Source organism: Lotus japonicus, chromosome 6, assembly GCF_012489685.1.
Source record: "Lotus japonicus ecotype B-129 chromosome 6, LjGifu_v1.2".
In the NCBI taxonomy this organism is placed as follows: Eukaryota; Viridiplantae; Streptophyta; class Magnoliopsida; order Fabales; family Fabaceae; genus Lotus; species Lotus japonicus.
In genome coordinates, this window is record NC_080046.1 from 63,190,758 (window position 1) to 63,213,589 (window position 22,832).

At 36.8% G+C, this 22,832-nt stretch overlaps 1 protein-coding gene and 1 long non-coding RNA gene across 4 annotated transcripts; one reads left to right on the top strand and one right to left on the bottom strand.

Annotated features, from left to right (window-relative positions):
• Window positions 1-9,063: 9,063 nt before the first annotated feature.
• Window positions 9,064-12,975, bottom strand: LOC130723630 (serine carboxypeptidase-like 11). Its single transcript, XM_057574739.1, has 14 exons — window positions 12,815-12,975; window positions 12,588-12,733; window positions 12,277-12,353; window positions 11,993-12,115; window positions 11,772-11,874; window positions 11,406-11,443; window positions 10,956-11,054; window positions 10,775-10,861; window positions 10,538-10,681; window positions 10,285-10,356; window positions 10,076-10,194; window positions 9,882-9,998; window positions 9,729-9,774; window positions 9,064-9,515 (listed from the first exon to the last, which is right to left on the bottom strand). The coding sequence occupies exons 1-14, from the start codon at window positions 12,970-12,972 to the stop codon at window positions 9,417-9,419; spliced, it is 1,428 nt and encodes a 475-aa protein (XP_057430722.1). The 5' UTR covers window positions 12,973-12,975; the 3' UTR covers window positions 9,064-9,416.
• Window positions 12,976-14,484: 1,509 nt separating this feature from the next.
• LOC130722501 (uncharacterized) lies at window positions 14,485-19,201 on the top strand. 3 transcript variants are annotated; one of them, XR_009013978.1, is made up of 4 exons: window positions 14,485-14,936; window positions 15,230-15,355; window positions 15,699-16,326; window positions 16,425-19,201. It is a non-coding gene; the product is annotated as an uncharacterized LOC130722501 (long non-coding RNA). The 3 variants fall into 3 exon arrangements; XR_009013977.1 differs by having other exon boundaries at window positions 14,488-14,916; window positions 15,699-19,201; XR_009013976.1 differs by having other exon boundaries at window positions 14,490-14,936; window positions 15,699-19,201.
• Window positions 19,202-22,832: the final 3,631 nt, after the last annotated feature.

Below are 22,832 nucleotides of genomic sequence, written 5' to 3' on the forward strand. Positions count from 1 at the left end.
CTTGCTGAGCTTGTCGGATCCTCACTTCAATGGGCTGGAATTCATGACCCGTACTTTTGACAACCGGATTCACAAGGACATTTCCGGTCAGGGTCCCCCCAACATTGCTTCCATGGCGATCCATCACGCGCTTTCTGCCGCCAGCACTGTGGCGGGAATGGCTCAGTGTGTAAAAGAGTTGATCTCAGCCAAGAACCGTTTTGAGAAGAAGGCAGCTGATTACAAAACAGCCTATGAGCAGGCTAAAACTGATGCTGAGACTGCCAACAACAAGCTGAAATCTGCTGAGGAGAAGTGTGCTAAGTTAACTGAAGACTTGGCTGCTTCGGACCTGCTTCTTCAAAAGACAAAGTCTCTTAAAGAAGCCATAAATGACAAGCACACTGCCATTCAAGCCAAATATCAAAAGTTGGAGAAGAAACATGATCGCCTGAATGCTTCCATCCTAGGGCGTGCTTCTCTCCAATATGCTCAAGGCTTTCTGGCGGCCAAAGAGCAGATCAGTGTAGTTGAGCCGGGCTTTGATCTTTCCCGCATTGGGTGGCTGAAGGAGATCAAGGATGGTCAAGTAGTTGGTGATGATGACATTAGCCTCGATCTCCTTCCCCAATTCAATGATGAGAGTGAGCCTGAAGAAGATGGCGAGGATGGGAATGAGCAGCACAGGAATGAGGATCAAGGGAAGGAAGATCCTCAAGCTGGGACAAGCCAGGGCAACAACGCCAACAACGAGAACCTGGCTTGAATTTGTTTTTATTTTATGAAGTTGAAATTTTTCTTTGGGCATTGCCCCGTTTTATTTTCATTCCAAATCATGTATGGGCATCGCCCCCTTTTCTCTACTTTAAATGGATATCATCTTAAGTTCATTCGTTGTTTTTAGTTGTTCCCAACTTTCGTTGTTATATACCTTAGCCGATTTTTCGACGAGGCTTGGTTTCTAGTGGCCACTAGAATTGCCAAGGCTTTTAACTTTTGAAGGCGATACTTTCTTATTCCGAAAGGTTTACTCGCGGTATTTGCATACCTTGATACGATTTGCATTGCATGAACTCGTAATAAAAATTCAAAAAACATACGATTCTGTTGAAATGATCTTTTCATTAATTTTCCTTCGTATGGGAACAATTGTCCCTTCATTACAATTGTCGCCTCATTAAAAACCTTTCCAAAGAAAGGGAAAAAGAGTGCGACTTCATTTACATTTGTTGTTTCTACTAACTAAAATACTGCTTTAGATGAGAGGCGTTCCATGTTCGTGGAACCTTTTGACCGCTTAGTTGTTCCAACTTATAAGCTCCTCCTCCAACATCGCCAATAATCCTGTAAGGCCCGCCCCAGTTGGGTGAGAGTTTGTTGTGTTTATCGGGTATTGTATTTTTTCGGAGCACTAAGTCTCCTACCCTCATTTTTCTTGGCACCACTTTTGTTGAGAACTTTCTTGCCACCTTCACTTTTCCCGCCTCATTTCTTATGTGGGCCTCTCGTTGTTCCTCGGGCAGCATAATTAGATTTGCTATTAAGTTTTTTCCGTTGTCATTTTCATTAAACCGAGCCACTCGCCAATTTTGGTTTTCAATTTCCACTGGGAGCATGGCGTCAGTTCCATAAGTTAGACGATACGGGGTTTCCTTTGTGCTTGACTGCTCCGTGGTGTTGTATGCCCAAAGAACGCCTGGTAGTTCCTCCGCCCAAAGCCCTTTTGCTTCATCCAGTTTCTTCTTTAAACCCTTCAGGATAACTTTGTTAGCCGATTCAGCCTGCCCATTGGTCTGTGGATGTTCTACAGAGGCAAATCGCATCTCGATTCCCATTTCTGTACAAAATTCTCGGGTAACACTACTTGTGAATTGTGTTCCGTTATCCATTACTAATGCCCTGGGAACCCCAAATCTACAAATAATCTTTCGCCACAAGAAGCTCCTGACCTTGGCGGCCGTGATAGTTGCTACTGCCTCAGCCTCTATCCACTTAGTGAAGTAATCAACCGCCACGATGATGTACTTCATTTGTGCCTTCGCCACAGGGAATGGTCCTAAGATATCGGTCCCCCACATGGCGAACGGCCAAGGCGACATCATGGTTGTTAATTCTTCTGGTGGAGCCTTGTGTAGGTCAGAAAAGACTTGACATTTTTCACATTTCTTAACATACTCCAAACAATCCTTCTTCATCGTTGGCCAATAGAATCCTGCTCTTATCACCTTAACTGCCAAGGATCGCCCGCCAATATGACTAGAACACACGCCTTCGTGGACTTCCGCCATTATTCCGAGGGCGTCCTTGATATCGACACATTTGAGCATAGGAGACATGATTCCTCGCCGATACAACTCTCCACCCACCAGTGTGTAAAAACTGGCCTCCCTTCGTTTTGCTCTCGTGTTCAAATCATCCTCCTTTGGTGGGTTCTCTAAGAAGGTTTTAATCGATTCCATCCAAGATATCTCGCCCTCACTGACTGACTTTACAGCTTTCAACTTTATTTCTACCAAATCAATGCTCGGGCGAGGCAGGGTTTCTTGAATGACTGTCTGGTAGTTGCCCAATTTCCCTGTGCTTGCCAACTTCGCCAATACATCAGCCCTCTCATTTTGTCCCCTCGGGACATGTTCTATTTTGATTTCTTTGACCTCCATCATCAATCTGCGCACCACTTCCAAATATTTGGACAGTTGCGGATCCTTCACCTGGTACTCACCTTTCACTTGTTTAACCACTAACTGCGAATCTCCTTTGATAAATAACTTCTGGACTCCCAATTCAATGGCCAACCTTAAGCCGGCAATCAGAGCCTCGTACTCAGATTGATTATTGCTCGCCTTGAACTCGAACTTGAGAGACTGTTCAATGATCATTTTATCTGGACTTTCGATTGTTATTCCCGCCCCACTTCCAGTGTTATTAGAGGATCCATCCACAGACAGGACCCATTCTCCTTGAGTCTTCTCTCCTTCAGTGGGTGTTAATTCCGCCACGAAGTCAATTAAACTCTGGACTGTGACTTGGCCCCTTGGCTCATATTGTAAGTCATACTCTGACAGCTCAACTGACCAGCTAACCAATCGCCCTGATAAATCAGGCTTCTGAAGTACTTGCCTTAAGGGAACATCAGTTTTAATTTTGACTTGGAAACTTTGGAAGTAAGGTCTGAGGCGCCTTGCAGTTTTCAGAATCGCCAAAGCCGCCTTTTCAATTTTTTGGTACCGCAATTCTGCCCCCTGTAAAGTATGGCTCACGAAATATATAACTTTCTGCTTTTTTCCTTCTTCCTGGAGCAAAACCGTACTTACCGCCTTGTCAGTAACCGCCAAATAGAGCACTAATGGAACGCCTGGTGTTGGCTTGGAGAGTACCGGTAATGTGGCCAATGTTTCTTTCAATTTGGTAAAAGCTTGTTCGCATTCCTCTGTCCACTGAAACTTTGAATTCTTTTTTAAACATGTGAAGAACGGGGCCGCTTTGTCACCCGCCATTGGCAAGAAACGTGACAAGGCGGCCATTCGCCCTGTCAAACGCTGAACCTCATTTACACTTGTTGGGCTTTTCATTTCCAAGATCGCCCTTCCCTTATCTGGGTTTACTTCTATTCCTCTTGATGTTAACATAAATCCCAAGAATTTTCCTCCCTGGATCCCAAAAGAACACTTCTCAGGGTTTAACTTCATTTGATATGTTCTTAACTGATCAAACGCTTCTTTAAGGTCGCCGCCATGATCACTAGCCCTGGCGGATTTTACAATCATGTCATCCACATACACCTCCATATTCCTGCCTACTTGCTTTGAAAAAATTTTGTCCATGAGCCGTTGGTACGTAGCTCCTGCATTCTTCAAACCAAAAGGCATTGTCTTGTAACAATAGTTCGCCTGATTGGTCATGAATGCTGTACTTTCCTCATCCGAGGGATGCATCATAATCTGATTATAGCCCGAATAAGCGTCCATGAGACTTAAAAGTTCATTCCCTGAAGCTCCATCCACAAGCTTGTCAACATTGGGAAGTGGGTACGAATCTTTGGGACACACTTTGTTCAGGCTCGTGTAGTCCGTGCACATTCGCCATTTCCCATTGGCCTTCTTGACCATTACGACATTGGCGAGCCACGTTGGGTACTGTACCTCACGGATGAAGCGGGCCTTGATCAATTTTTCAGTCTCTACTTGTACAGCCTTGTTCTTTTCTTCACTCATTCTTCGCCTTGGTTGGATGACCGGGGTCGCCCCTGGTCGTATGGCTAGTTTGTGAGTGATCACCTTGGGATCAATCCCTGGTACATCATTGATGGTCCATGCGAAGAGATCTAGATTATCACCCAGAAGGGTGATTAGTCTGTCCTCTTGTTCTGTTGTCAAACCACTGCCAATCTTTAGAAACTTGTCCTTGACTTGCACCTGCTTGGTTTCCTCCAGCGGCTGTGGGCGAAAATCATCAGCATCATCTCTTGGGTCCAAGCTAAATCCTTCTTGTGGGAAGATTTCTGTAATTCGGTGGCTCTCCTTGGCGGCCTTCCGCCCATAGAGCGCTACGCTCCTCAAATAGCATTCCCTTGCTGCATTCTGGTCTACACGCAATATCCCGACCTTCCCGTTGCAGGCGGGATATTTAACAGTTAAATGAGCAGTTGAGATGACCGCGCAGACCTTGTTGAGGGTGTCTCGCCCCAAGAGTACGTTGTAATTGGCTCTACACGCCAATACTAAGTACTTTACTTGAAACTTCTTGACAAACTCTCCTTCTCCAAAGGCAGTCGGAATTTCGACGTATCCCCGCACACTGACACGGTCTCCTGTGAATCCCACCAAAGTTCCCCTGTATGGTTTCAAATCTGATTCCTTTAGTCCCAGGCGATCAAAGGCGTCTCCATAGATGATATCTGCCGAAGATCCCTGGTCTAAGAATACCTTCTTTGTCACATAATTGTTAACCCTAATTGTTACCACAATTGGATCGTTGTCATGGGGAATTACATGCGCAAAATCCTGAGGGGTGAATATAATAGGGGAATGATTCACCCAACACTCGCCTTCGTTCGACTCCTGTACTGAGTGTACTGCCGCCACGTAGCGTTTTCTGGCCTTACTTGAAATTGCACCCCCGCCAAATCCTCCTGCAATAGATGAGCATTCCCCAACAGGATCGCCCAACTCTTCAACTATCTCTTTACCTTTACCTTTGTCCCCTTGAGTGATTTTAGCTACCTCCGGCGCTGCTGTGTCTTTGACAAAGTTTGCCAAATGGCCAGCTTTAATCAAGCGATCAATTTCCCGCCTTAAATTCCAGCAATTATCTGTCGTATGCCCCAACGCTCTGTGGTACTCGCACCACCTATTGGTGTCCACGTTAGCTGGCGGCCGCCGTGGGGGTGGTGGGTACTGCACAACGTTGGTCTGTCCAACCGCCCTTAAAATGGTACTTAAGGGTGCATTCAACTTAGTAAGTGGGATTGGCGTTGGCGAAGCACCAGGCTGACCAGCTGTGGCAGCAGCGGGACCTTGTGAATTTCTGTGCCATGTATTTTGAAAGCCAGGTTTAGAGTTGTGGTATGGTCCCGGTCTTGGTACACGGGGGGTTTGCGCTATCCTGGTTTCCTTCCCCGCCTTAGATTTGTCTTGTGAAACACCGCTAGATTGAGACTGCTTACGTCCTTCCTCTCTTTCTTGTTTCTTCTGGTCATCTTGCTCAATCAATATGAACTCTTGAACACGAGCGCGAAGATCCATCATATCCTTCGCCGGTCGCCTTGTTAAGTCTCTATTCAAATCTCCCGCCCGAAGGCCATTTTTGAATGACGCCAAACAGACATCTGGATTTTCATCCTCCAACTGCACCGCCATCTTGCTGAAGCGTGCCATGTAGGTTTTTAATTTCTCGCCTGGTTGCTGATGTATGCTGATAAGATCAAACATTGTTGCTTTTGTGGTTTTATTGGCGGAAAATTGAGTCAGAAACTTAGTGGACAGATCAGTGAAATTATCAATGGAGAAGGGCGGTTGTCGAATGAACCACTGCATCGCCATGCCCTTGAACGTGGAAGGCAATAATCGACATTTTACCGCATCCGACGCCCCGCCGATCACCATTTTAGTATTGAAGTATCTAAGATGCTCCATAGGATCAGATTCGCCCGAAAAGGCGTCTAATGCCATGGTTTGCAGGTGCTTTGGAATGTCCACCCTAGTGATGGCTGGAACAAAAGGTTGGAATTCAACTACATCCTCCGCCTCCAGGCGTTGTTCTTGCTTAAAATTCTGCCGCTGAGTAAGATACTCAACTTGGGCTTGCAACTGCTCGTTTTGGGACTGCACCTTCTGCAAGGTATCTAACATTTGTTGCAAAGCCGCAGGCGTGATACCTGTCACTGCCTCTTGCGCTCTCCGTGGAGCAGTTGTTTTAAGATCTTCCAAGTTCACGTAGTCAGGCGGCGTTGAACGCCGCCGAACACCTGGATCTGATTTAGCGATCAGATCTGAAGGTCTTCCCGGAGCTGCATTCACCAATGACGCCGGCGACGGCGCCACTGAGTGGACCCCCTCCGAGGAAGCTTCCTGCTCTTGGTCGTCCAGTACGGGACGGTTGTTGTTTCGTCCGCCGGCGCGACCGCCGTGTCGACCACCACCGCGCCGGCGATGATCGCGCCGACCTACGCCGTATGAACGAGTCTCCATGGCTCGCGATTCCTCCTTCTGTCACCGGAAGAGCTGAGTCTTCCCCACAGACGGCGCCAATGTTCTGTACTAGGGCAAGCTTATGTAAGAGAAAGACAAAAAGTAAACCCTAGCAGAGCACTAAAATAGCAAAACTACCATAAAAGGAATATTCTCATTAATGCTGAAAAAGTTGGTTTCGTACAAGTGGATGACCTCCCCTTTTATAGAGGGGGTGGTCATGATATGGATCTTTCCTATATTTGGGCCTGACAATCAGGGCCCAAATCCCCGTACACATAAGACAAATCCAAAGGAATCTTCCAGCTGGCCTGTGGATCCATCACCTAAGGGAGGGCAATGAAGCTCGTCATGTTGCCTTTCCCGCCTTGGCTATCGTCAATGGTTTATTGTTCATTTTGGGCGGGACATAATCTTCTTTATGTCCCGCCCAGTCCAGTCCCTATTTGACTTTGACGACACCTTGATTTGTTACCCGCAGCTTTAATATTTTAGGGTGATACATATTTCTCATGACCTGGGTATGGGAATTTGAAAGTCCAAGTGTAACTACAGTCAAAAACTGACAAGAGTGTGTGATTAATGTTCTTTGCAGTTTTTACTTTGAAATATGGTGAGAAATAATGAAGACAGCAACCAAGACAACTACTATGCTACATGAGATCTTACAAATTTTAAGCCATGAGTCCATAACCCTTTTCAATCTCCTATCTCTTTTATATCACCCATCAGATTTCTCTTTCTTTTATCTCTTCTTTCTATCTTTCTTAAACTTACACTAGTTTTCCATATAAAGTAATGAATTGAAGAAACTAGAACTCCTCACGAATAGAATTTTAACAAATTAAGAAGCATCATCAATTCATCATCACCTTCGTTTCTTTGACTGGTTTCTGTTTCCCACCAAAGAAACAACAAGCGGCTACCTTTCGAGAAGGTGGGTCCTCCAACGGCGGAGCAACGTTGACCGTCCGATATACGCTGCAGCACCTCGTCCTTCATTCTCTTGATGACCGGTGATTCCAGAGAGGAACTTGTCATCCAAGACCAACCACTTCTTAAAAGTGAGGGGGAAAATGGGTTTTGGGTTTTGTATGGGTTGAAATTTTGGGTCATGTAATTGTTATTTCCACCCCTATCTAGTTTCACCACCTCTTTAAGTGAGTGAACATCGCAGGCCTATAAAAAAGGAGGTGGAACTAAATGAGAGAGTGTAGAAATAACAAAGAGGATTGATAAACATAGGTTGAAGATTGTAGTTGTTGAGTTTTTTGGAAAATCTGTGTTGAAGATTATTATTAAGAAGGTGAAGAGAGTTAGGATATATGCATACCTCTCCACTTCTTTTCCACCTTCATTTATATTTTTTTTTTTTTTCTATCAATCAAATCATATATCACATTTTTACTTTCTCTCTCCTTTTTTTCTATCTCTTTTCCTCCACCTCTCCACATCTCATTTTTTAGGTGTGAAGATATAATTATTCAGATGAAGAAGAAGATGCTCATAAGAAGAAGATACATGATTTTTTTTTTAAATTAATTAAGAAGGGTTAAATGTTAATTTGTGAGAGTTAATGGTGTTAAAATTTTATTTTTTTAAATGAAAAAAGAAAAAGAAAAAGAAAAAGAAAAGTCATGTGTGAGACTCATTAAATTACATGGCAAAGCTGCATCAGCTGTTGGAGTTCCGGCGTTGACCCAATCGGCCGGAGGAGACCAAAACCAACTATTTGGCAAAAAAAAACTACGGATCACTTCCCACGCTTACGCCGACGAGGGACTAAAGTCATATTTATGACAAAGGTTGGAGACAAAAACTTGTTTAAGCCATCTTTTTATCTCCCTTCATTTCTAATCACTATCATATCATATCCCTAAGAGATTAGTTCGATGAATTTTTTTGGAGAACTAATACTATAGCGATGTTTTATTATTTAGGTGGTTAATTGATGAAAAAAATCTTTCAAGACCTAATACAATAAGATCATAATCATTTAATGACCAAATTGCCCAAAAGACACAAATATGAGTTAAATATGTTTTTGTCACTAATATACACCATAATATATTTAAAATAGTCCCTGAAAAAATTTATTTAATCGAAAAATAGTCTAATAACGTCAAAAAAGTATTTTTAAAATGTTGTTTACCCAATCACAAGCCGACGTGGCAATGTTAATTAGTAAGATATAATCATATAAGTGTCTTGTGTAATTTTTACATCAATTTTAATCCTTTAAAATTTTCTTTTATTAAATTTACTCCTTCTCAATTTTAAATTGTTGTTGCTATGTCCATTCATGAAAGTGGCAATACTTATTTGCAGCAGTTGATAGCAGAAAAAAAAAGACGAGCGAAAAACATCATCAAAGAGGAAAATAGAGACCAGATCGATGTGCAACCGATCTCTAGAATAATAATCTGGTTGCATAAAGGGTTGAGAGAACTCGTTGACAATTAATGGGGAGGAGTCAAGCATAAAGAAATTTATATCGTCATCCTCCACCAAAACCTTTTCCCTTTCACACACACAGAAGTTAACTTCGTTCAGGCTATTGCTACTTTTTAAAACAATAAATGTTTAGAATTGGATATAGAACACCTTATTCACCCCCTTACATTTCTTCTGGTGTAAGGGACAGGCACATATATATATATATATATACTGATATATATGTTATATATTTGAAATATGAATCTCCATCTTCTTCTTAAATTTTACTTCATGGCTAGTTAGGAGATGAACTTATTTGGTTGTGTCCCATAAAGTCATGTTTGATATCCACCTGCTGTACATGGCAAAGCATTCTTCTGGCTTGTGCTCAGGAGCCGTGTGGCCTCCACCCTGAAATCACATAAATAAAACAGTAATAGAAGAATGAAACTAGAAATGATTGAGATGAGTTCATTCTCAGTGCATGATTGTGACAATTTTAGAAGAAAATAATTTCTCCATTCAATCTGGAGTTCTTGAACCTCAACCAACAACAACTGAAATTTTATAGGAAGTTGATGAGTCTATCAAAGATAGGTGGAGTCAACCATTCAAATTAATTACCTTTACGGTTGCAAATGTCATCCGATTGGAATAAGTTCTTGTGTATCTACTTGCACAAAAACAAACACTATATAAGTACATAATTTGATAAGAATTTCAAATAAATCGAACACATCTACCATCTAACTATCAATTAGTAAAATTAAGGAATACCCTGCAACTCGGCCATTTGCATCATGCCATGGCCTCCAATCATTCACAATGGAATAGTTTAAATAACGTATCCATGCTTGAGTCGCAAAGAATGAAACCATCATGTCATGATCGCCACTGTGAGCAAAACACACAATTTATTTGTTATGTGAAGTTCAAACTAATTCATATCTATATAGAGAAAGAATTTTGACCTGTATATTAGTGAACGATAACCTTTTTTGCTCAGATTTACATGATACTCAAAACTACTATTGATTTCCTTCTTATAAGGTATATCGAAGCTACAACGATGCCATTTCCCAATACTTCCCTGCAGTACATGCAGCCAAGCTTAAATATGTATCTATTATACCTGGACAAAATAACACTCACAAATTAAATATGTATCTATTATACGTACCTTGCGTATGTGTAGTGCTTTGCGAACATTATCATCGTTGACCCAAAAATTAGCAAGGAAGTGTTCATAACTCTAGCGGTGGAAAGGAGATAAACATATATATAAAGTTAACACAACAACATAGAAGGCTATAGAGTCGATAGTTAATTTAAAAAGGGTATATGATGAAACACGTTATGACTCTGATTGCATGAATATATGGATAATAAGCATTGAGTAAATATCTCTAGTTTCAATGACGTGTGAATATTACCCGACAATATAAGGGGGGACGACCATTGATTTCCTCTGGTGGATATTTATTAATTAGATATCTCCTCCAAGAAACTCCCTCATCAATCCAATTCCAATAGCATGCCGGTTCCAAAATATAGAATAGATCAAGTCCTGATGTAAGCTGTGGAAATGGAAGAATGGTTGATCTTGTGATTAACATGAAATAAAAAATCGATTAGAAGGATAAAGGGACAGCAATAATATGGATGCATACCTCCATGAATGAGTTCATATCTCTTAAACAGAATACATCTCTGGGGTCTACATTTACATATTCCCGCTTACAGTTTTTTTGTAGTGACTGTTCGATGAAATAAAAAATATATATCTTTTAGAATTATGCTTTTATTTATATAATAAAATTTTCAAGAATGGAGGAATTATAATTAAATTACCTCATATAATTCATCAGAAATAAGTCCCATTCCATGAGAAAAGGGGATTGCGTAGTTTGTATCCCTTTCAGTTGTCAAGGCATTCCCTAGGATGTAACCCTGGACAAATGAACATGGCAACATGCCGGCCATAATCAATTTGCATTGGAAGAGATTCTATGTATTATGCCATGACCATTCAGTTTGGGGGAGAGATTTCTTTCATAATATTGCAACATAACATTTCTCTCATCAAGAGTCTTATATAATTTCATTTTTCTGATGTTAATTTGTACAAATAAACTTATTTCCTCATTTAAACCCCTCTCATTTCTTAACAACTTATTTTGTATGAATGTAAATATTCAGAAATTGATATATATTTCATAAGTGTTTTATACGTACATTATACCGTTGATTAAAAGAAAACATTCCCAACATATATGAGAGGGAGACTCTTAAGATACGAACCTGGAGATTTATCCGTGGTCGGAGGCCTTTTTCATTTTCTGATCGAAAACAAGAGAAATTATGAATGTATGTTTGTGCATGCATAAAAAAATTGATTAAAAGGTTGCATGGAAAAGTTATTTGGTTTTAAGTTTCATGCTTGTTTACAGATGTAATAAGTTATTTTTCTTTAAGAAATTAAAATAATTTTAGATCATTGGGACATAAAATTGTGAAAGTACATTTTTCATATAAAATCATCTTAAACAACACTACAAAAAATTATACATTAACCGCTCCGTCTCACATCAGCTCTTGGTAGGTTGTTACTTGCTGCCACTTTCCCGGACTATTTTCTCTCTTTGAATTGAAGAAGGAACTACCTACCTTGTGAAATTTCTTGAACAATTACTGGAATAGGAATGCCAGAGTAGGAATCACCACCAATATAAACTTTATTTGACAGGAATTTTGGATGATTAATCAACCACTGTAAAGATGTAAACATTACAACTATTGCATTTGGACTGATATAACAACCAACTAACAAAATTAACAAGGAAAAAATGATTATGGTAAAATAAAAGCAATTTAATTCTGGTTAATACCTTCCTAAGAAATTGACGTGTTTGGCGAACTAGTAACCAATCGCCTCGTTGAGCAGCAGACTTTGTTTTAGCATAGGTGAAACCCGTGGAAACGGGTATATCTATAAAAATTATGCTACTAACCTACCATGAAAAAACATACTCAATACTAGTCAATAAGTATCAGAATTGGCGAGTAAAAAGATATGAAAAGATTTAATTAAATCAAATAAGTATAACAAATTCCATTATATCTAATTATCTATCTCAGCCAACAAAAATGTGGATTTAAAACCCCACCACACCTTTGTCCATGAGTGTGGATTGAGGATCAAATTAGGCCGGCTACCATTATATTCTTCCTTTTTAACTGTAAATGGACCTGCAACATCCAAATTGAATTAATAAACATCCTCCCACTTGAAAGTTCAAGTCATTCCACAATAATCTCAATCACTTGCAATTTTTGGTTGATGTCACAAGTGAAGTGCCACTAAAATCACTTTTTTTAGTTTTTTGAATTCTCAATATAGAATCCTCACACAGACACACTTCTAGTACCTAATTAATAAAACTATCCAAAAATTAAATAAAAGAAAAAGAAAGTTGGCATTACCAATTTCAAACATAAGACCATGCAAACAAGAGCAACCAGGACCACCGGTTAGCCAAAGCATGAGAGGATCCTCCTTTGGGTTGTTTTCTGACTCAATGAAGTAGTAAAAAGCCTGCACATTCTTTCCTTCACCCACTCCCACATACCTTGATCATCATCAAATTGAATGATTTTAATCCCATTGATTTGATTAAAAAAAACAGATTAAGTGTAAGTATAAAACTGACCCGGTTTCAAGCACAAAGGGAAGGGGTCCCTCAATTCCAGGAAGGAATTGCACTATTTTGCCACAAGTTGCATGCTCAAAACAAGTGTGGAATAATAAAAGAAGGGGAAGTAGAATGAATTCTGAATAACTATAACAACTTGAACTCAACCTGCCCATTTCTAATGCAATGTCCCCTCACTCTGTGGAAGTATTAGATTTGGACTATAGTTAACCGGTCTTTGAAGCACGTAGCAATTGGATAAATCTGTCTTACACAGAATTAATGGCAGAGCAAATGCAGTGTCCCTATTTGACTTTGACGACACGTTGATTTGTTACCCACAGCTTTAATATTTCAGGGTGATACATATTTCTCATGAGTATGAGAACTTGAAAGTCCAAGGGTAACTGCAGTCAAAAACTGACAAGCTAAGTGTGTGTGATTAATGCTCTTTGCAGTTTTTACTTTGAAATATGATGAGAAATGATGAAGACAGCAACCAAGACAACTACTATGCTACATGAGATTTTATAAATTTTAAGCCATATGAGTATATGACCCTTTTCAATCTCCTCTCTCTTTTATATCACCCATCAGATTTCTCTTTCTTTTATCTCTTCTTTCTATCTTTCTTAAACTTACACTAGTTTTCCATCTAAAGTAATGAATTGAAGAAACTAGAACTACTCACGAATATAATTTTATTGATTTTGAGTAAAAAAATATTCATTCGTCTTCTTTGCTTTGACTTAGTAGAAGAGACTAGAGAGAACCTTGGTTTTTGCAACGGAGAATCGAATCCGTCACAAAATCTTTGATGAAAACAGTTTGTTCAATGAGAGGGATTGAATTACTGTCAAAACGGTAATGTGGGATTGCACAACCCCTTTTCTAGCACTACATGCACTACCAGTTATAATTAAGATCCAATCATGCATTTTTACCATTTTTCCTTCCATGATTTCTGGAGAAAAAAAAATCACTGGATAAAACCACATATTTCGCGTGTGTCTTGCAATATGGCGTCGTGCCATATAGCATCATTGATGCCAAAATAATAATTGAAAATGACTAAATAAGCTTACGTCGCAAAATGCATCACAAATTTGCAGAATGACTACTTTACCATAAAAACTTATGTCTCTATAGGCGACAGATCTATACCTTCTTAATTCTTAATTCTGTCACTAATTTGTTTTTCCTAGTGGTATATCATTGTTATGTAGTAGTTAGCGAGATAAACAATTGATTTAGCGACAAATCAACTTTCTACTTAAAGTTGTCGTTTTTCAATTATGTGATGGAATTTGGGATGAAATATTTTCCTCTCCAAAATCCCTTATGTTTAAAATGATATAAATAACTTATAAAAAAATTGATATCAAATAGTTTTAAGAAATTGATTTAGAAATTAACTAAAAAATCGTGTACTTTATGTTTCCATATGCACATCTAAAAAGATTAAAATGGTTTTGGTATTCAAAGGGATAACAGATGAGAAAAAAGAAGAGGGAATTAGTATGTAACTACAATTAGAAAAAAACTTAAATATGTGATATACGCATGTAAAAAAGAAAAACAAGAGATGAAATCTACTACTTGTTATTCGTCAGTCCCATTTTTACTGTAGCTAAAAGACAACCAATTGGGTTGCGACATGTGTCCAATTTTGCTGACCTTGCCTTTTATTTTATTTTTCCCACCGGACAATGCAAACGTCGACGTTTTCCTATGTTCACTGTTTCTCCCCATCTCTCATCAACGCTAGCTTTCTTTCGCGTGTTCCTCTCCCTTTCTACCTACTCCACCGTACCATTCATCACCTTCTGATTTCGTGATTTCTCTTCAACAACCTCCCTTTTCTGCACATCAATTTGAAACCCTAGCTTTGATTTCGTGTTATCGTTCCTCTTTCCACCCACTTCTCACCCATCCATCAATAGAGTCTTTTCCCACTGATCTGATCTGATGAGGTTTTACTTTCGGCCGCCGGTTGATGTTTGGCTGACGATTTCGCTGCCACCGTGTATGGGCGAACTATTCACGTATTGACATCTCAAATGCTCAACTGTTCATTCGACATCAGTTCCCCAACTATTAGGGTTGAATGCATCAGCTAGGTTGATTCTTTTATCAAATGGTCAATATCAATCCAAATCCTCATTAATTTTGTTCATTGGGTTGAATATATTTCGTACTACTCCAACTTTTTATCTCTGTTGTTGATTTTTGTTATTGAAATCTCATGATTTTTTTAAACATTCATATATGATGATTACCTTCAACTCATTGAGGCAGTGTAGTTTCAAGGCTATAAATACCCCATGTTGTGAACTCCCATCCACACCATTCCCATATTCCAATCCTTCCGCTTGAAACCCCCACCTCTATTTCATCTCATTTCACTGATCTGTTTGAACTCTTTTATTTTAGATGAGCTTGAAACCATGGTAGAGAAGCATGGAAGATCAGAGAAGGGTTATTAGGAAGTGGGAGATGTCACCTACTACTAAACCTTCTAAACCAGATGTTTTGCAACTTGTCTTGATTGATGCTGAGGTAATTTTCTCTTTTTATTTGTTTTTAACTGGTTGAAAGGCTTAAATGGAATGTTGGAATTTTACAATGTTGATGAGCTTGAAACCATGGCTATTGCTGAACATTTTATGGCAACAGATTTTGAATGGGATCCAATTGGAAGGTATATTAGTACTGGTATAGCAAATAAAGGAAGAATTTTGTGGCTTAATCTTGTGTAAAATCAATCTAAAATGGCATTTTCCTTAGAAGTGTTGGATTTTTGTTACCTTTTTTTTACAATGGATTTTTGTTACTTATGAATACTGAATCTTGACTTATTATTCATGACAAATCTATTTTGGTTACCCTTTTTATACTGTAGGTATGCTGTTGTGACTTCAGTTCATGAAATGGAAAATTGTTTCAATCTAAAGAGGACCTTTCCGGCGCAGGAGCAACAAAAAGGCCTACTTCCTGTGTTTTGCTGCTGACCAAGCCTGAAAATAGTGAAATGGAACAAGGGGAACAAGAGAAACTAAAGTCAGATTATGATCAAGTTGTGTCAGATGTTACTGAGATTACAACTTCACTTTTTTGAAACAATCACAAATGTATCTGTACTGTTGGCTCCAGTTTGTATTTTTGAGTCTTTGCTGTTTTCCTTTCTGTTTTTGTTTTCTCTTGTGCTAGACTTTAATCTCACTTGGGAAAGATTGTTCCCAAGATTCTCTTTTTATGAATTCATGATCTTTTCTTCTAAAAAGAAACATTGTATGTGTTTGGTGCATTGCTTTTTAGTTAAAAAAATTCTTATTCCTTTAGGATAATTTAATATACCTATGTTTCTTTTCTCTATACATCAGATTTTTACACTGTTCTGGTTTTCATTGAGTGCTTCAGATTATGAAAATTACTATGATCTTATTTTTTTACACTAATAAATTAATTGCCTTTTTTTAGTTTCGGTTCATAAGGATTGATTTTAGCATGCCTACTAAAAGAAAACATTGGTAATTTCATGAATTCTTGCTTTCTATAGACATGATTATGCAGTACAAGCATCTTTTGATATTTTGGAATGGTAACTGAGCCTGTATTGAAATTGCAGAGGCATTTGTTCAAACACTGTTGCAGGCCCATTCTTCACTGCTAATGTACCATCAAGTGTTAAAGTTCTACTATCACCATTAACAGGTGATTTTCTCATCAATCTACATGTTATTCCACGTTTTGAAGAGCTTATTTAAACTTATCTTATGACATAAACACTAATGCAAGTGTTTGAGTGAACTTATGAAAATTATGATCTACCAATAAATTGTTTCGAACTTATTTTCATAAGCTGCTTAGATTAGCTTATGAATTGACACTTACATATGCGTTTTTTGCTTTCTTGCTTTCTCAGTAGACATTAAGCTCAATTTTAGTTGTTACTGGCTTTTCTTTGTGCATTTTTTTCTGCTGCAATGGATTACTGGCTTGGCATGGTAGGAGTAGATGGGGTTTGAAGCAATTCTGGCTGGGTTGTGTGTGTTTGGCCAACCTGTATGCGTTTTTTCAAGTTTTAATTGTACCACCGTGTTTCCCCTGTTTTTGTTGTTCTATTTCTGATTAGTTACTCTCCCCCTGGCTTTCTTTTCTTTCCTTTGATTCTGTAGCTGTACTTTACTTGCACTTCTTGTGCATTATTTAATATAAATTTGGCAAGACAGAGTTTGGAATTGTGATTTTATCTATGCTGTTGTGTATTTAACAGAATGTTTTGCCTCTATCTGTGTCATTGGTCTCATTGTTATCAGTTCTAAGTAAATTAGAAGTAGATACCAAATGTCTACAATTTTGATAAAATAATTATACACTAATTCAAACACTAACCTATTGCTCAAAGAGTGAAAAAACGATATACCATTAACTTGAGGATATTCAAGAACAGTTTAGACACTTGCATTTTAACAAGTTAAGACTACCAAATCAAATACCCATAGAAACAGATGCATTTTTTAACTAGGGTCCATAATCCTTTATTAACCCATGGTTAAAAAGCTACATTTTCTGCTTTTGTCTTACTCCTATTATATATTGTCAAACAAAATAAAATTGTTGCATAAATGGGATTTATTGCTATCTGGGATAATTTCTTAACATATTTAGTGGAAATGGTGCTTCGTTTTTCACTGTTTGTGTAAATTAGAATTGTTCACTTTTATTTTTAAAGATAACTGATGTGTTATTCAGTATTTACTTTGTTTTTAAAGATAAGTGGTTCTTTAGTCAATTTTGGTGGAGTTATACTTGGGAATTTCAATGACTATGATAGACCCTGTGGTACTGAGGTTTGTGTAAGGAATGGTACAAAAAATCGTGGTGCATAATAGACTGCTTACATGGTTGTGGGAATTAGGTGAGAAGGAAAATTCGGTTAGGTTGAGTGGGGACAATTGTGAAGAGAATGGAGGGCAGAAGGTAGGCGAACATTGGGTGAGGAATTGGGCCTTAAGGAGTGTGGAAGCATACCCTCAAAATTATGTGGAGTTTCCATAATGTGTTTTCTGTTTGTTAGTATAAGATATTTTCCAGTGGTTCTGATATCTGCTACCATTAACTGTTAGTATAATCTTCTCATTATAATTGCTATCTAAGCGATTCTTTAAAGAATGACTTAATATACACTTATCATTTTGATAACCGGTAATGGGTTGTTTCTTTTATGTTCCATCAATTATGGTGTAACAAGAGTAAGGCAATCCTCACTTTAGTCGTGGTAATATTTTGATTTGGATTAATTTCCTATTATGGAACAAGGAACTGAAAGTACATGTTAATTGGGTTGAGAAGCGAAGTCATCTAAGTGGGGTTAATGAGTATGTTATTTTGCACTAGAGAAGCCAAAGTGTTCTCATGGCCTTCTCCAGTTTTTAATTTGTTTCTGAAAGCTTTCAGTTTCTCCCATTTGCTCAAGTCCATTTTTTTTGTTGCTTCCAACATTGGTCCACTCCATTTGTCTCTTTTAGACCTGTGAAAGACTTTCTCTGCTAAGTGGGTTGGTCACATAAAGGTAAGTTCATATCAACCTGTAATTAATTTACTGCTATGACCCTATTTTGGACATATTCACTTACTCTACTTATGGCTTTCGTTTCTGTTTCCATTCCACTGCCCAAACTCTTTATTTTCCATGTGTTAAAATCGGAACCATGTATTAGACTATTCCTCTTCTTATTAACGATGTGTTTATTTTTTCTGTAGATGAGCCCTATGTTTCATCAGGTGCTGATTCTTTATATTCACATGGGATTCTAGATGGTGAAATCTGCACAATAAGAGATTTTTAAACCGATGAATCAGTCAAAATCTATATTAACCTTTTCTGCTCATCTTCAATGTTTAAAGTTTCATTCTTAATGGTTTTTTTTTTTTTTTCTCTAGCATGCACCATTGCAGAAGATGCATTTGCCTTGCTCCTTTATGCTATGGAGTATCTATTTCGACTTTCATTATCTATTTATGGTTTCCAATTTAAATGGGGTTGGCCAAAAGTATGTTTTACGGTTTTCATTATTTGTTTAAGATTGAGAATACATATGGGCAACAAAGTAAAATACTGGATGCCAAGAAGGTTGTTGTTGGGAAGAAGTCACCAAGTGGGTTCGGACAGTTTGCTAATTCTGCATGCTTTTAAAAAGATCATGGAAGTCTATTTTGGTAACAAAGATGATGGGCTGGTCAAGTATGATGGTGTCTTGCATGGCTTAGAGGTTTAAAATTTCCTCACGGGATTTTCTGTAGATTTCTTTATTGCCTTTTCTTTTTACTCAAATATAAATGAGAATTGTACATTTGTACATATCTGGTCATCAATGAGATTATTTTATCAATTCTTTGAAATCTCTTCCCTTTGCACCTCTTTATCCCCCTATCATGTTAATAATTTTACTTCTTTGACCACTTATCAGTTGGAGTGGTAAAACTAATGAAAGCGAGTGTGCTGTACTAATATTACAGAGGTGTATTATAACTCATGAAAGAAGAACCTGAAGCCTAATATTATAGAGATGTATTCAGATTTCAGCACAAGAAACGATCTATCTTACTTGGACCCGTTTCAAAAAAAGTATAACACAATTTACTAAATTTTTGTAAGATAGCTAACTCATTTTTGTGTGTTTCTAATTCTATACACCTATTTTTCTTCAACATAACTTACTTTGTGTTTCTTACTATGATGTTTATTTATCAAGTGACTTGCCAAGGATCATTCGTACAAATTTACAATTAATCATTGCTCTGCTTTCTTTATTATCTATTAATTACATTTCATTTAATTTATTCATATGCCATCAATTCAATCAATCAATTTTTTTGATACAAGAGAAAGACACCTCAATCAAACTCTTAGATAAAAAAAAATGTACGCAATTTATTATCTATCAATTTTTAATTATTTTTAATGTTTTGTACCAAAAAAAAATATTTTTTTATGTTTATTTTATTTAAAATTATATATTGTCCCCGAACGATAGCTCAATTAGTAATAGTTAGGAGACATATGAGTTGGTGAAGGAGGTCCAGGCATCAATCCCTGGAGATGCAATTTATCTTTCTGATATAAAAAAAATTATATATTGATTATATTTTATAAAAATACATTTCAAATTTTAGCCAAGGTTATCTACCGATTGAATTTCCATATTTTAATATTTAGATGTTTTACATTTAAATCTATTAAATTAGATTTTATTTGTAAATTAAGTTCTTTGACATAGCTAAATCTTTAAATCGGATTGATATAGAAAATATAATTGAAATTTATCAATATTTAAACAATAATAGGAAAACATATGTCACATATGGTTCAAAATTTAACATGATTCATATTCATACTAGATTTCCGACGATGAAACATATTTTAAGATAAAATTCTTTTGTTTTTATACTTTAACATAATTTTGTATATTTTTGTAATAGAGAAAAATGCATCCAGCACCCTGAACTTTATGCCTTCTACAAATAGGCACTATATTGAACTTTTATTTGGTTCTAATCAATCCTCAATTTTTTTACTATTGTTATTGTAGATCCTTATATTCATAAATAAAAAGAGTTTAATAATTTTAATCACAATGAATTGTGAAAATATATATATATATATATATATATATATATATATGGGAATGCTAACTTACTCCCACTTAATTTTATGAAAGAATAAATTAACATCCAACACCTTTTCTTTTGGACTAAACAACTAACTCATTTATTTTCACATCAACAAAGCTTTTTGGGTATAAAAGTAATTTGCATTTTTATATTTTTAAATCTGAAAAAAAAAAAACACAATCTCTCTCCTGAATCCCAATTCCAATTCCCAACCAACACTTCTGCTTCTCTCTATTCTGCTCTTGGACGTTTTCAGTCTTCCACCATTATTATTCTCGGCCCAGCTTCTTCCTCCATTTTCAGTCTTCCACCATGCTTCTATAAATTGTTCATTCTTTTTAAATCAGTATCACCTTTGACTCTTTAATTTACTATTTAATGATTGTTCCAATTTGGTGTTTTTGCGAGGAGTATGAACGAGAATTATTTGGAAAAAAAGCCATGGAAAATTGCAGAGAACAATTAGGTGAGAAAGGACACAATTAAAAGATGATTAGATGGAAAAGGAATCCAGAAAAATTACAGTTGTGCGGTGAACTAGAAGAAATTTTGTTATGAAAAAGAAAAGAACCAAGAAAAAGAATGTTAATCGACCGAGTGGGAAGGAAAGTGGGGGGGGAGAGAGAGGAGAGAGAAGAGAGAGAAGTTACTCAAGTTAGGATTTAAGAATAAATAAAAAATTGGAAATTACATGAGTACCCATAATTTAATTGCCATGAAGGAAAGAGAGTGATGGTTTTTTAGTCCAAAAGAAAATGTGTTGGATGCTAACTTACTCCTTCATAAAATCAAGTGAGAGTAAGTTAGTTTTCCCCATATATATATATATATATGTGTATATATGCCAAGGCTAATGTGATTTTATGCATTTTTTTTCTTGAGGAAGTACAAAATCTGTCTATTAAAATAGCTACAAAAGTTTAATGGTTAATTGAGATAAAATAAAAGTTTATGGTGTCAATTTTGTAAAAGCCATCTTTTGCCATATAAATGGTACCTAACTAAAATGATACTATTCTTTATTCTTCCATATTAATCACTTTCAACGAATTTGATTTTGTGAATGTGTCATATTAATCAATTTGATAAATAAATTTATGGATTTACTGACATTGTTAAAACTAATTATTTGACTATCTTAATAAGCTTTAGACCGTGCAAATTGTTTTCCAGACTATTCTCATAAGTTCTTATATTTCATTGCACTTATTACTTAAAATATTTTTTTTTTCAAGGTTAGTTGTAGTGTTAACAGTTATTCGACACTAGGGTTGGGGTTACATGAATGGTGAAGGGTTCAGTGTTTGAATCTATAGGAGGCACTAATTTTTCCACTTTGATGTTAACCATAAAAAATGTTATTCTTCGTTTTTCTTCAAAATCATAAATTAATATTTATTCAAAATTTTAAGTTGAACGTTTCTTTTGAAAAAAAGAAGTTGTTTTCTAGACTATCCTCACAAGCTTTTATATTTCATTGCACTTATGACTTAAAATATATTTTTTTTTCGCGAGGGTTAGATGTAGTGTTAACAGTTATTCGACACTACGGTTGGGGTTATATGAATGGTGAAGGGTTCAGTGTTAGAATTTATAGGAGGCAGTAATTTTCCACTTTGATGTTAACGATAAAAAAAATTTATTCTTCATTTTTCTTGAAAATCATAAATTAATATTTATTCAAAAATTTAAGTTTAAAAAAAGAATTTGTTTTCTAGACTATCCTCACAAAGCAATATGAAAAAACTTTGGATATTATTGATTCAATTAAATAATATGTTTTTTTATTATTTTTCGGAGATGAAAAAACCTATCTTAACTTTGATTCAGTATAGAAGGTCAATGAGGATGTTGAAATTAAAGCTGATTGGTTAACCACATAATTTATGAACGGTATTAGATGTTCTGGTAACCCTGATCACAAGTTGGTTTTTAAGAAAGGTGCACCTGTTATGCTCATGTGAAATTTGGACATTTCTACTGATTTATGTAATGGTACAAGACTTATTGTTGACTACATTGGTAAATGTAATTGGTGCTAATGTTCTTTCTAGCACACATAATGGCAAGATGGTATACATTTCTAGGATGAATTTGATGTCATCTGATGAAAGCATGCCAGTTAAGTTTCAAAGGAGACAATTTCCTTTGATTGCATCTTTTGCGTTGACTATAAACAAAAGTCAGGGGCAATCATTATCTCATGTTGGTGTCTATCTACCAAAGCCATTTTTTTCGATGGTCTAAAGATATTGATTTATAATAAAGACACTAGCCAACAACATGTTACCAAGAAATTGTCTTCAAGGAAGTTTTCAAAATATTTACAACAATTAGTTTGTGGCTACTAATTCAGTTA

What these genes read in the sequence shown, in the direction of transcription:
- LOC130723630 (XM_057574739.1), bottom strand. Translation starts at nt 12,972, where the DNA reads ATGGGCAGGTTGAGTTCAAGTTGTTATAGTTATTCAGAATTCATTCTA. An exon ending in TGGTCTTATGTTTGAAATTG is followed by an intron (nt 12,354 to 12,587) that starts GTAATGCCAACT and finishes TGGATGTTGCAG; the next exon opens with GTCCATTTACAGTTAAAAAG. An exon ending in TATCGTTCACTAATATACAG is followed by an intron (nt 9,999 to 10,075) that starts GTCAAAATTCTT and finishes TTTTGCTCACAG; the next exon opens with TGGCGATCATGACATGATGG.